Raw genomic sequence first — 12,795 nt, 5'->3', positions numbered from 1 at the left:
GTCTGGGGTGGGCAGTGCCTCACCCAGTGCCTCCACGTCCTTCAGCGGGTCAACACCGGGGGAGAGGATGAAGAACAGGGGCGTGGAGGGGCTGCTCTCCTTGTACACCTCAGAGAGATCAATGCTCCTTCCTTTCACATACTTGCTTCCCATCTTCTCTTCCACAAACTTCCTACAGAAAAAATACAACCATTCTGTGAGATGGGAACAGTCACTGGCTGCAGCTGGAGTGGTGACACTCTGGGGCTCTTGCAGGAGAGGTCTGTGCTGGGCACCAGATACCTGATGGCATAAGTCATCCTGTCAGGGCGCAGGCACCGGAGCACACACAGCTTCTGCAGGGCTGACTTGTTCTTCCAGTCCATGGGGAACACCTCGTTCTCTGGTGCCTCCATCTCCACAAACCTTTTCCATCGCTTTGCTGAGCTCTCAATGTCGTTCTCCAGGCTGCTGAACTCTTCCATTTCTGAAAGTGCCTTCAGGTCCCACAGAGAAGGACTAAATCACTCCTGGGCTCTGCTCATCCTCAGGGACCCCCTGCAGGTGACCCCAGCCCTAGGGGCTGTGTTGGCATTGCCTTGGTACAGCGGGTGACTGCACAGACCCACCTTGACAGCACCCCAGCCCTGGTGCTGCAGGAAGTCCACAGGGGATGTGACACCAGTCTTGGCAGGGAAGCGCAGGAGGAAGTCCAGCTCTGCTGGGTTCACTTCTTTCTTGAGGGCCAGGACCTGAAATTTGGGAGTCCAGCATCACAGCCACCCAATGCCCACGGCCCCAGTGCGAGGGGTGAGAGGCTCTGAGCATACACAGCAGCACCACAGAACAAGGTGTCTAAAAGCCACATGATTGCCCCAGACACTTGTAGGGATTACCTGGAAGGCAACCTGGGCCAGGAAGATGAGTTTGTCTCTCTCAAAGAGGCCCTGTGCAGTGTACACATAGACCGAGTAGGTGATCTGGTCCGTCAGGTTGATCACCCTTTGCCGGGTGTCCTCGCTGGGGATGGCACGTTGGATGGCTTTCTCAAAAACCCCATTGAAGGCCTGAGGAAGATCCCAGCAGGCATCAGCATGTGGCTGCTGGGGTCTCGTCAGCAGCATGGAAGCTGAAACACTGCATCTCTGTGCTCCCCCAACTCTATTTCACCCGCAGACATCTCTGTCCCTCCTCACTCCCCATCTACCTTGAGAGAGAACTGGTAGATGGGGTTGATCTTGCAAAGGTCACTCAGGATGAAGTACAGCAGGGATGCACGCTCTGCTGCTGGCCGGTAGTTCTCTCTCGCTTCGTTTATTTGTACTTCAGTGACTTTAGCTTCTTTTACCTGGAGGTGCAGGGGGGTGGATGTTACCAGAACCCCATCACTCATCAAAGCAGTGCCCACCCTCCTGCTGGGTGCCCAGCTGAGCTCTGCCTGCAGCACCAGCTCCAGGGAGCACATTTACTTTTTCCTCAATTTCCTTGGCTGTGCGCTTTGTTATCTCCAGATTCTCCACCAGTGCCGTGTCCCGCAGGAAATCTCCCCCAGCAGCTGAGAGCCGGGCCAGCAGTGAGTCCTCCAGCTCCTTCAGTTTGATCTTGAACTCGTTTTGGCTCTTGGTCAGGCTTGCCTGCCACAGCAGTGCCCAGGGATGTGTTGCTCAAGAGATCACTGAACACAGTGCTGGCACCAGTCACTCTGTCACAGGGCCACCAGCATGCTGGTGCCAGGGGAAGGTGGATGTGGCCCCTCCTGGGTGCCACCATCACCCACAAGGTGAGGTGATGAGTGTGCACAGACAGTGCTGGCTGTGGGGGGCAGTGGGCACATGGAGGGGAGCTCTCCTGCTCTGTGCCCTAAAGCTCCGCAGTGCCTCGGCCTCTCCCACCCCTCTAACCAGCCCCCCCTAGCCCCTGTACCTTCAGGGCCTCCAGGTCCGGCCGCTCCCGGGCCACCACAGCAGCCAGCAGTTGGTCCTCCAGGCCCTCCCGGGTCACCAAGAAGTTGATGAGAGTGCACTGAGCCTGCACCTCTGGTTTGTAGTGCGGGTTGAAACATCGGGTGTGCAGGATTAGGCGGAACTGCTGGTTATACTCTACTTCTTTGTCTCCAATTCTCATGTATCTGTTCAGTTAATTAAACAAATCAATCCCCACACACTGGGCAGTAACTCATCACAGACACCCTCAGCCCGTGTACTGTTCCTGGCCACTTGGGAATGTATTTCTTTGGTTGGGAAGAGACACAGCAAGGGCAAAAATACCAAACAAGACTGGGCAGGGCAAGGATGGAGGAACAGAAGCTGGAGACTGCCCTGCCACAGTCCACCATGGCCTCTGGGGTGCAGTTCCCCTTCCAGCTTATTGTGCCATATGGCAGGTGTCCCAGGGAACATGTCCTTGAATCACCAAATCTACTGGATGCCAAGGACCAGAACAGCCAGAAAGACCACACCCAGTACAGGTGTCCTCCGTGGGACATACTGGAGAACACTGGGGGATCAGGCTCCCAGGCTGCCCACAGTGAAGGTGCATCTGCCAACATTTTGGGGCAGCAGCAGACGCTTGGGGCAGGTGAAACCCCTCAGCACTGGGCTGTGCTGACCTGCCCTTGGCGGTCCTGCCCAGCAGTGGGTCCAGCACGGCCTCCACCGTCTCACCAATGTCCTCGATCAGCAGCGTCTGTCCTTCAGAGACTGCCTGGGCAATGATGTCCAGGTACCTGAGGGGGGACAGAGGAGGCGTGTGTGGTGAGCCTGTGCACAGTGGGGGGCTTGGGCTGCTGTGGGGGGCTCACAGAGAACCTTCCACCCACTGTGCCCTATCAGGACCCTGCTGTGCTCTGCCAGTCCCAGCCCCCACAGAGCTTTTGGAGGTGTCAGGTACACCATCAGAGTTGCTGCCCTGAACGTGATGCGGGACGTGATTGTCCTGACTGCACCCTTCAGTGGCAGGGAAAGGGGGGCTCGTGCAGCCCGAGTCTGTGCCCACCCCACAGCCCCTGGCCCACCTTCGCTGGCCCAGGCGGACGATCTGCAGGTCCTCCCCGTATTTGTTCTTGATCCACTTGCTGCCCTGCAGCTGGGCGTCCACGAGCAGCGGCCAGCGCTGGGTGCTGCACAGGATGGCAGCGTTCTCGGTGGAAGTGCGGTCGCTGGGCAGCCCCTGGTTGTTCCAGGCAGCCACGTCGGCAGAGTCCGTGAGGAGGCTGAGGGGATCCAGGTCTGGGGTGATGGGGATGGGCACCTGCACAGAGGGGCTGTTGGGTGCCTGGCCCCAGAGGCGTGGGAGCCCCCGGGGCTGGTGGGATGGGGGAGGGCACTCTGGGATGGAACCTGTGGCCTCTCACCGTCAGCCCGTGGAGGAAGGGCACCCAGTGCTTCTCCAGAAGCTCAGCCCTGTACTTCTTGGTGAAGTACCCAATGTAGGACACGAAGGCAGAGACCAGCAGCACGTCCCCACACAGTGTCTTCCCCTGCTCTCTGAGCTGTTCCACTGACTCAGCCCAGCGCACGTTCTCGGACGCCAGCCCCCCAACGAGCCTGTGGGGTTCCAGGGGACAGTGGCTGCCGTGGGGCTGCTGCTGTGAGCCGGGTGTGGGGTGGCTGGGGACCCAGCCACGGTGACCTCGGCATTGTCACCAAACACCTCCACGGATGCCTGCCCCCATGAATGTCTGGCACAATTCATCTTAGAAATTTTTAATTTGGGGAGGGTATGGGGGGCTCTGCCGCTCCCAGAGCCCTGGTATCAGGGCCACCAGGCGATGCCAGGGAGCAGCAGCCTGCCACGAAGCTGCAGAGCCAGCGTTTGCACCGTACCTGTTTGCCAAGCTGATGACTTTGTTGGTTTCATTAGCCTCCTGCTGGCATTTGATCTTCTCTGCTGTGGCTTTCTCAAACTGAGCAGTGAGAGTCGCCAGATTTGCATTCAGGGCCTTTGGAAAAGAACAGCCCCAGAGTTATTCCCTGCCCGGTGGGAGGCTCCATCCCAGCCCCAGCCGCAGCCGCAGGGCTGGACTGAGGGGCTCGAGGGAGCCGGGGAGCGGTTTGGACTGGGGCGGAGCTGCGGGACGGAGCGCGGGGCGCTGTGACGTGTGATGACGTAAGGGGCGAGGGCACATGACATCACCACGGCTCCGCAAAGGGGGCGGGGCAAATGATGTCATCGCGGTCACGTGACCGGAAAGCAGGGGCACGGGAAAGCCGGCGGTCACCTGGCCGGGGAGACCGGGAGACGTGAAAACACACACAGACAGACAGACACACAGACAGAGAGAAAACACACAGACAGAGAAAACACACACACAGACAGAGAAAACACACACACAGACACACACACACACACACACACACACACACACACACACACACACACACACACACACACACACACACACACACACGGACAGACGGACAGACACCGCCCGGCAGTCACGTGGCCGGGGCCTCGTGTTGTTTTGCTGGGGCGGGGCCTTTGTGAGAGGTGGGACTTTTGATGAGTGATAGGTGTGGAAAAAAAAAAGGCTAATTAGCTAATTATCTAAATTATTAATTGTCCAATTAGCCAATTATTTGTGTACTTAGTTAATTGTCTAATTTACTTAGTACTCCAGATGGGACTAGGGATGTAATGGTTAATCATGGTAATTATTAGTTACTCCTGTCTGGAATACTAATTAGGGGCCCTATATTGTATATATAAAAATGAAGAAAAACTATGTCTGCTGTAGCAGTAGAAAAATTCAGGCTCCCTGGAATAAATATTTTTATTCTAATTATTATTTAAAGTTTTTGTTTGTTTGTTTTGTTTTTTTTACTCACAAGGCGCATGAAAGTTTATATTGCTGCTTTTTTATTTTAAAGCTAGAAAGGAAAACAAAGTTAGAAATAGAAAAAGAAATGGAATTAGAAGGAAAATAAATATAGAGAAAAATAGGAAAAGAAAGAGTTAGAAAGAAAAAAATAGAGTTAGAGAGAAATAGAGTTGGAAAAAGAAATATGGTTAAAGCTAGAGAGTAAAAAATAGAGGGAAATAGCAAAACAGTGTTAGAGAGAAAGAGCAAAATAGACTTAGGGTTAGAGAGAAATAGTAAAACAGAGAAACAAAGAAGTAGACTTACAGGGAAATGGTGATAGAGGGAAATTAGAAAGTAGTCATAGAGAACCAGACAGATATACAGACAGAGTTAGAAACAGTGAGAAACAGAAACACAGAGACAGAGTTAGAGACAGAAATAAAGTGAGAAATAGAAAAGCAAACTCAGACTGAGAGGTGAAGTGAGAAGCAAAGCAAGAAATACAGTGAAAAAAAAAAAAAAAGACTAAATCCCACCAAATAAGCTCAGGAGCCAAGGGGTGGGGAGTGGGGTACCCCTGTCAGGGGTGACCGATCTCCTTTGGTCACTGGGGGCTCTGGGGACAAACACTCACCGCGATTTTGTTCTTAATGCGACTCAGCCTCTGCTGCGCCTCTGCCAGCTCGGCATCAGCGTCGGCCACTGCCTGTCTCTTGGGCTTCACCGTGCAGTGCACCTCGTAGAAACGCACCATGTTGAGGCACCAGGAGCACAGCCCTGCCGCGGCCGTGGACTTGGACTTGATGAACTCCGGGTTGAAGCCGGGGTCCTTGCGGTATGGCCTGGAGCGGGAGCGCACGCTGTGCTGGGCACTGCTGGCGCTCCCGCTCCTCCTCGGGGTGGCACCTGGATCCCGCTCCTGTCCCCAAACCCTGCTGTGCTCTGGGGTGAGGGTCCCCCCCCGGCCTCCCTGCTCGGGGCAGCTGGTGGCAGGGGCTGTGGAGGGGCAGGAACCAGCCATGGACTCACTCAAATGCCTTGAGACAGGCCTCAGGGATGTTTTCCCCATCATAGTTTTTTAAGCTTGCAAGGAAAGTGTCTGCTTTTCCTATCTTGACTTTTCCTGCTGTCCAGCTCTTGTCCTTGGGAATCTTGCCGTTCTCGGCCGTCAGAATCAGCACGGCTGCCATCACATTCACTACCTCTGGTGGTGGGGCCCCAAAGGACTTCAGCTCCGTCAGGTTGTACTGGGGAGGGACCACAGGGCCCCTGAGCATCACCGTGGCCCAGGGCTGCCAGCATTAGCTGGGCACCTGCTTCCCAGGGAGAGGTTGCCCACCTTGTTGAGCGTGTCCAGGGCCTCGCGGGCAGCTGACAGCACCACCTCTGCCTCTGCCAGGTCGCTCGCACAGGCTCGTTGCTTCTCAGCCACCATCTGGGTAGGGAGGACATGGGATGGAGTAAGGGGCTGTGACCGCAGAGCTCACGCTGCCCTGTCCCACGTTGGACACCAGCTCAGCACTTTGCACCTTGTTGATGGCCTCGACCTTCAGCTCCTCCTCATCAGCAATGGCTTTCTCCTTGCTGACCTTCTCGGTCTCAACACCCACCACGTGGATCAGTTTGTCTGTGTCCTCATTCTTTTGCTTCAGCTCTATCTCCTGGACTGCCAGCATGGCTTTCAGGTCATCCACCTCAGTGAGGGAAGAAACACAGCAGATGAAAAGGCTGATCCTGCCAACCCCTGCCTCGTGGAAGAGCAGTGTCTTGGTATGGCTTGGGGACTTCACAGACGCTGTCACCATCCTGCAGGGATGTGCCTGCTCCCTCCCCCTGCGCCAGACCCAGTACAGGCACGATGCACAAGAGAGGCAATGGGCAGCACCTGTGATGCTGTGCTCTGCAGCTTCATCAGCCCCTTCTCCAGCCTGTCGATGCTGGCAGAGAGCTTGCTCCTTTTATCTGCCAGCAGGTTTTGGTAGAGCTTTATCTGCTCCAGGAAGGTCTTTGGCGTGGTGTAATTATAGCGTCTCTCCACGGCCAGGTAGATCTTGGACATCTCCTTTGAGCTTGTGTGGACGAAGGACATGAACTGGCTGATGGAGGCCTTGACCTCTGGCTGCACAGAGAGCACAGGGAGCTGCTGCAGTGGCTGTGCTGAGCCCTCCTGCAGCCCTGGCTCTGTGTCCAGCCACAGAGACCAGAGCTAAGTGACCCCTCTCATAAGCAGCACAAGGCAGAGCTGAGATGCTGGTGGTGCAGGCACTGGTGCTGGTTCCCATGCCCATTTCTGTCCCTGACACCCCTGTGTGAGGAGGAACTGCTGTCCCCAGGCTATTGCCTGGGGGTGTTTTAAGGGCAGAATGGAAAGGGAGAGTTCGTCCTTACCAGCAGAGCGCAGGGCTGCAGGCTCCGGCACTGGAACCAGCTGTAAACTTATCCCAGACCTGTTCCCAGTGCCAGACCCCCATCCCTGGGCACACTGAACACAGAGAGCAGCAGAGCTGCAGTTCATTGCCCAGTGCAGCCCGGGATCCCCAGTCCCTAGGACAGCAGCTGTGCTGGGGTCCCAGCTCACCTCGATGTCTGGTGTTTCCTCCAGGAACCTGCTGCTGACAGACACGAGAGCATCCTCCGGCCACTCGTGGAACCAGTCGATGGCTGTGCAGTTAACTACAGCTGGGAACCTCCTGGCCCGCACACGCAGGGTTGAGCCCACAGGGGAGAAGCAGAGGACAACCTGGGGCAGGGTAGCAGAGGTTGAGTGGGGTGTCCCTGCTGTCGGGGTGGGAGCAGTGTTTTCGGGGGCTCCACATGACTGCAGGGATTCTATTGCAGACCTGAGATTTGCTGCCTTCCCATTAACTCCCAGTGTGCACGAAATGGTCTGGTTGTGCCCCCTGTGCCTCTCACCAGGGCTGGCACTGGGTTCCCTTTAGTGGCTGCAGTCAGCAGCTGAGCACAGAGCTCATGTGGGTGTCCCTGGGAGTGCCCAGCATGATCTGTGGCCGTGGAAATACTGACCCCCTCTGCCCCCAGGGAGGTCAATAAAGGACTCTTCAGCCTCTGGGGCTGCGGACACCTGGGGAGTCTCTCAAAACACCTTTTGCCCAAACCCACCATGCTGGGATGAAACCTGTGTGTTCTGTGGCTGTTGCAAAGAGGTTTTGGATGAGGCAAATCAAGGGCACAGACAAACCAACCTGGAAAGCAAACACCCACCTTTAACTGGCGCCTGACTTTTTCAATAAATAATTTCCAGCAGTTTTCCTTTGTATCCTCCATTCCAAGGGACTTCACTTGAGGCCTCATGGACCCGATGATGGTTTCCAGGTCAGTATCCTGAAAGAGGCCTGGCACCTCCCCAGATGACAAGAAATCATTGATCACAACCAGGAATGATTCTTCAGCCACCTGGGAGTCTGTCATCAGGAACACACCGGGGATGTTCTTCACAGCTGCTTTGATGTACTGGGAGGCAAGGTCCAGCTGGGACAGAGAGAAACTGTCACTGCCCAGTTCAACCCCCATGAGGTGTTCTCCAAAGTGGCTGGCTTGGAGCAACCCTGGGCTGCCCTGGAGAGCTGGAAGGGAAGGAGCCTTTGGGAAGGAGTTGGTGCCAGGTGCTCTGCCCAGGCACAGGTCCAGCACCAGGGCTGCCCACACCACCACCCCTGCTGTCACCACTAGCTCCTGCCCATGCCTGGCTGTGGCCCCTCGGGGCAGGACTCATGGGTGTCACCTGTGAGTGGATCCTGGTGTGCAAACAGTGTCACAAGGAGACAGAGCGGAGCCTGGTGAGCCCACCCCAGGCACTGCTGCTGCAGGTGCAGGACCCATCCCCAAGGAGGTGGCACTGAGCCAGGGTCCAAAGCTGTTCCCACCTTCAGGTCTGGGATGCCATAGCCTTTCCTCAGCGTGATCTGGAACACACTCAGGTTGCTGATATGAGCTGCCAGCCGTGCCAGGCTCTGCTTTCCACTGCCTCCCACCCCCACCAGCAGTGCATTGCCCCGAGGAGACTCCAAGATCCTGCTAATTCTGCAAATGTGAGACACTGCGTCTTCGAAGAGCACCTGAAGAAAACAGGAGGGGAAGGTTTGGTGTTCTGGATCAGGGCAGAAAGAGCAGTGAGTGCCCTGGAATACACCAACCCAACCAAGCAGTGCAATGCCACAGTCCCATCTTCTGAGAGCAGAGCTGCCTGCCGCAGGCACTCACCAGATTCATCGCTGCGTTCACCTCATTGTAGCTGTCCAGGGCTTCCCCGAGCAGGTCACTCAGAGCTGCCCAGCTTGCCACTGGCATGTACTTGGACTCATCCATGCCCTGGGCAAAGTGGCAGTAGATGTTTGGCTTGGCAAACACCAGCTCTTCATTGAGATCCTGGAGAGGCAATTCCAGCCGTGGGGCTCAGCTCTGGGGCACCTGGGGGCACCACTGGGCTGCAGAGCTCCACTTTTCACCACAACTTACTTGAAAGGAGGCTTTGCAGACGTCAGCCAGCAGCTTCTTGAAGCTGTACTGATCCTCTTCATCGACAAGCTTGTCTCCATATACCCTCTCTGCCTCGTGAAGCCAGAGACGCACCAGGTCCACAGGGGTTTTCAGGCATTCAGGGGTGGAGAAGAGCAGCCCCTGACAAACAAACCCCACAGCCCTTAGGGTTATTTTAGTGCTGCTCACACCTGATTGCAAAGGTTTGCTCTGGGAAGAGGCCAAGGCCCTTTTCAGGGACATGGTATGCTGCAAAGATATGGGATGGGGAAAGGGAGGAATAAGGACATTTTATAAAAAACTGCTCTCCCACTACCTGGAATATGTTGGAGAGGTCCCGCAGGTTGAAGATGTAGTGGAACTTGATGGCTGTTGGCAGAAAGTTGGAGGCAACCTTCTGGTGCAGGGCTGTTGGCAGGACAGGGGGGTGAGCAGGCTCCAGGTCCCCAGAGAACCCTGAGCCCGGCTCCCCAACAGGGCATTGTCCCACCCCAGCGTGGCAAAGGCTCACCCAGCGCTGCTGCCACCAGCTGGGGCTGCATCTTCTGGAGCAGCAGTGGCACGCTGTGCCGGGCCAGGTGCTGCTGCAGGATGGTGCCGTACACAGTGTGCAGAGCCTCCCGGCTGGGGAAGGACACAGCGAGCACGCAGAAGTGGCGCTGCACAAAGGGGCACAAATGGACGTGGGGCTGGGGCAGCCAGCTGGCCCTGCAGGGTCCCCCGCCTCTTTCCACCCTCTGGAGAGTGGCTGTGCCAGGCAGAGCCCCGCCCAAGTCCTGCACACCTGCAGCCGTGAGTCGATGGTGAAGGACCCCGCGGTCGGGTTCATGCACGCCACGTACTGGCAATTGCGGATGTCCTTCAGGGTCAGCTTGTTCCTGTCATACCTGTGCAGGGACCAGCACCGTGAGACTTTCCCCAGGGATGGGGACAGGCTTCCCACATCATGCTGTGTCCCTCCAGCACCCACCAGTGCCCGTGGTCCAGGTGCTGCCGAATAAGCGTGTGTGGTGCCACAGTGCCATACTTGTCCACCTCTGGCATGTTCATGTCATCGATGAAGTAGATCAGCCTTCTGGTGCCAGGTGGACCATAAATTCTACCTGATTTCTTCTCCAGGGGTTTCTCGAGGACGGCTGCAGTGAAAGGAGTAGGTGGGTGGGGGGTCAGCACTGCAGGACCCTGTGGCACAGCCCAGTGTGGGGCCAGCTGCTGGCTCTGCAAGCCTTACCTTGCAGCATGGCTGAGGTTGTGTAGAAGTTGAGGGGCACAGACTGCACCAGATATTCATCTGTGCCGAGTGCTTCCAGCTTGTCCCACATCAGGACCGACTTTCCCGTCCCTGCGTTCCCCACCAGCATCACCGGCCGCTGCTTGTCCATCAGCAGGTCCATGAAGTAGCGGAGGCGAATGGTGTCTGTGGTGTGCACCACGGCAGCCTGGGGACAGGCACTGTCAGCCCCTGCACTGCCCTGGCACTGGCAGAGGCAGGATCCTCTGTCGGGACAGCGTACTAGAGCCCTACACAGAGCTCCTGGCAGCTCCAATGGATGGTCCTCTCTGCATGCAAACCTGGTCCCTCTCTAAAGCACATCTTGGGTGCTCTATTATTCTAAAGACTTTCAGACCAAAACCAAGTTATTACACAGAACAACATGGGCAGTTCCTGGACCTGCCACACAGCCACAGCTTCTCACCCTTTTGCCTGACAGCTTAGATAAACCCTCCAAAATGCCACTGTAGGAAACACAATTTGAGTGCTAAAGGACATTTTGCACTCAGGCAATAGTCACAGCTACTTTGTGAGACTCTCTGAAGCTGCAGGTTAATCTGGGTTAGATTGGTACTACCAGTCCAAATCCTGGTGATGCTCCATGCATTGCTGAGGGGATGACTGTGGAGTGACAGTCAAACAAACCATATAAACACAGCACCTGTGGGAAATACCTGCAAGGGGACATCGGGGTCGAGCTCGAACTCTGGCACTCTTTCATCCCAGGGATTGAATGTCTTCTTTTCTGGATGAATGTAATAGTCGAAAATTGTCCCCTGATTAGGAAACTTGATGGTTTTAAATTCTGCCAGCCACCACTTGCTGAACTGCTGGCGGTGATCCACCAGCTGGAGGACAAAACAGAGGCACTCAGAGCCCAGCCAATGATGGGGTGCAGAGAGGGATGGCAGGTGCCAGGCAGTCCCATGGCTGTACCTGGTCGTGGAACAAGGCCCCACCGAAGGCCCAGACACACGCAAAGACAAAGAAGAGCTCATATTGCTCCCGGGGTGAGTCTGGTGGGACATTCTTTGGTGTCAGGAAACATTCTAGCAGGGACAGAACTGTCTGTATGGCTGTGACCTCAGGAACAGGGGTGATTGTCTTGAACCCAGACCTGAGCTTCTCCAGGCATGGTGGCAAGTACTTGTCAAAGAGGATCATCAGAGCAGCCTTCTCAGACTTCACTGTCCTTGTCTCAATCCAGCTGGTCACAATGCTGTGGGAGAGACAAGCAAGGCTACAGTGAGCATCCCATCCCATCCCATCCCATCCCATCCCATCCCATCCCATCCCATCCCATCCCATCCCATCCCATCCCATCCCATCCCATCCCATCCCATCCCATTATCCCATCCCATCCCATCCCATTATCCCATCCCATCCCATTATCCCATCCCATCCCATCCCATCCCATCCCATCCCATCCCATCCCATCCCATCCCATCCCATCCCATCCCATCCCATCCCATCCCATCCCATCCCATCCCTGCCCATCTCACGGGTTCCAGCCCAGGTCTGTGGGGTTGATGTAGAGGATCCCAGCCCGGGACACGGTGGCCGGCGTGGCCGTGCGCAGGTGGCTGATCTCGAAGATGAGCCGCATGGTGGGAGTGAGGGGGATGCGCTCGTTGCTGGCCAAGGTGAGGACCTGGGGGAAGGGGCTCATTGTGGGGGATGTCTGGAGCTGGTCCCCCCGAGACAGGCAGTGAGCAAAGGCCCTGGGGCGTGATTGCACCCACCTTATTGTCATCCATGACTGTGTTCAAGGACTCGATCCACATCGGGTCAATGTCTCCATCAAGGATGATCCATTTGGGCCCATCATGTGTGATGTTGGCCAGGTCACGCATTGCTGTGGAGAACAGACCTGCCCCACAGAGACACTCGGGTTGTTCCTCTCCACACAGCCATTTGCTGGAGGACACCACCTCCAGTGGGATTGGTGCTCCCATGAAACACATTCCTTTCCCCCCCCCCACTCCAGGAAGGAGCCACAAGGAAAAGTCTTCCCATTCCATCTCACATGCCATGAACTGAGCTCACAGCACTGCTGTCTCACCATCCTTCCATTCCCGTGTGGCTGGATGAATGATCCCAAACAGCTCATCGCAGGTCACAGCCTTGGGGTCGAGGTCCACGGTGACTGGTCTCCTTTTCAGCCTCTGGTACGTCTTGTTGAGTGACTTCAGCACCTGTGGAGAGGATGGTGCAGCCACAGGTGTGATCCCACAGGGCAACCACA

The 12,795-nt window shown here is 56.0% G+C and overlaps 1 protein-coding gene across 1 annotated transcript in view; it reads right to left on the bottom strand.

Moving 5' to 3' along the window:
- Nucleotides 1–12,795, bottom strand: part of DNAH17 (dynein axonemal heavy chain 17) — a 33,809-nt gene that overhangs the window by 5,987 nt on the left and 15,027 nt on the right. The window contains exons 41-71 of the mRNA XM_062506404.1: nucleotides 12,613–12,745; nucleotides 12,293–12,420; nucleotides 12,053–12,201; nucleotides 11,487–11,769; nucleotides 11,225–11,398; nucleotides 10,509–10,716; nucleotides 10,248–10,413; nucleotides 10,062–10,164; nucleotides 9,789–9,936; nucleotides 9,594–9,685; nucleotides 9,257–9,418; nucleotides 9,002–9,166; nucleotides 8,665–8,856; nucleotides 8,003–8,269; nucleotides 7,359–7,520; nucleotides 6,666–6,899; nucleotides 6,310–6,474; nucleotides 6,120–6,215; nucleotides 5,810–6,027; nucleotides 5,415–5,622; nucleotides 3,804–3,919; nucleotides 3,332–3,524; nucleotides 2,993–3,228; nucleotides 2,588–2,704; nucleotides 1,903–2,107; nucleotides 1,449–1,613; nucleotides 1,187–1,327; nucleotides 876–1,046; nucleotides 609–731; nucleotides 283–476; nucleotides 24–172 (exon numbers count right to left, since the gene is read on the bottom strand). Coding sequence (XP_062362388.1) covers nucleotides 24–172; nucleotides 283–476; nucleotides 609–731; nucleotides 876–1,046; nucleotides 1,187–1,327; nucleotides 1,449–1,613; nucleotides 1,903–2,107; nucleotides 2,588–2,704; nucleotides 2,993–3,228; nucleotides 3,332–3,524; nucleotides 3,804–3,919; nucleotides 5,415–5,622; nucleotides 5,810–6,027; nucleotides 6,120–6,215; nucleotides 6,310–6,474; nucleotides 6,666–6,899; nucleotides 7,359–7,520; nucleotides 8,003–8,269; nucleotides 8,665–8,856; nucleotides 9,002–9,166; nucleotides 9,257–9,418; nucleotides 9,594–9,685; nucleotides 9,789–9,936; nucleotides 10,062–10,164; nucleotides 10,248–10,413; nucleotides 10,509–10,716; nucleotides 11,225–11,398; nucleotides 11,487–11,769; nucleotides 12,053–12,201; nucleotides 12,293–12,420; nucleotides 12,613–12,745 — 5,263 coding nt within the window. The remainder of the gene's footprint in view (nucleotides 1–23; nucleotides 173–282; nucleotides 477–608; nucleotides 732–875; nucleotides 1,047–1,186; nucleotides 1,328–1,448; nucleotides 1,614–1,902; nucleotides 2,108–2,587; nucleotides 2,705–2,992; nucleotides 3,229–3,331; nucleotides 3,525–3,803; nucleotides 3,920–5,414; nucleotides 5,623–5,809; nucleotides 6,028–6,119; nucleotides 6,216–6,309; nucleotides 6,475–6,665; nucleotides 6,900–7,358; nucleotides 7,521–8,002; nucleotides 8,270–8,664; nucleotides 8,857–9,001; nucleotides 9,167–9,256; nucleotides 9,419–9,593; nucleotides 9,686–9,788; nucleotides 9,937–10,061; nucleotides 10,165–10,247; nucleotides 10,414–10,508; nucleotides 10,717–11,224; nucleotides 11,399–11,486; nucleotides 11,770–12,052; nucleotides 12,202–12,292; nucleotides 12,421–12,612; nucleotides 12,746–12,795) is intronic.

The sequence above is a fragment of the Cinclus cinclus genome, chromosome 20, assembly GCF_963662255.1.
Source record: "Cinclus cinclus chromosome 20, bCinCin1.1, whole genome shotgun sequence".
Taxonomy (NCBI): domain Eukaryota; kingdom Metazoa; phylum Chordata; class Aves; order Passeriformes; family Cinclidae; genus Cinclus; species Cinclus cinclus.
Note: the sequence above shows the minus strand (reverse complement) of the source record. Positions and strands in the feature narration are given on the sequence as shown.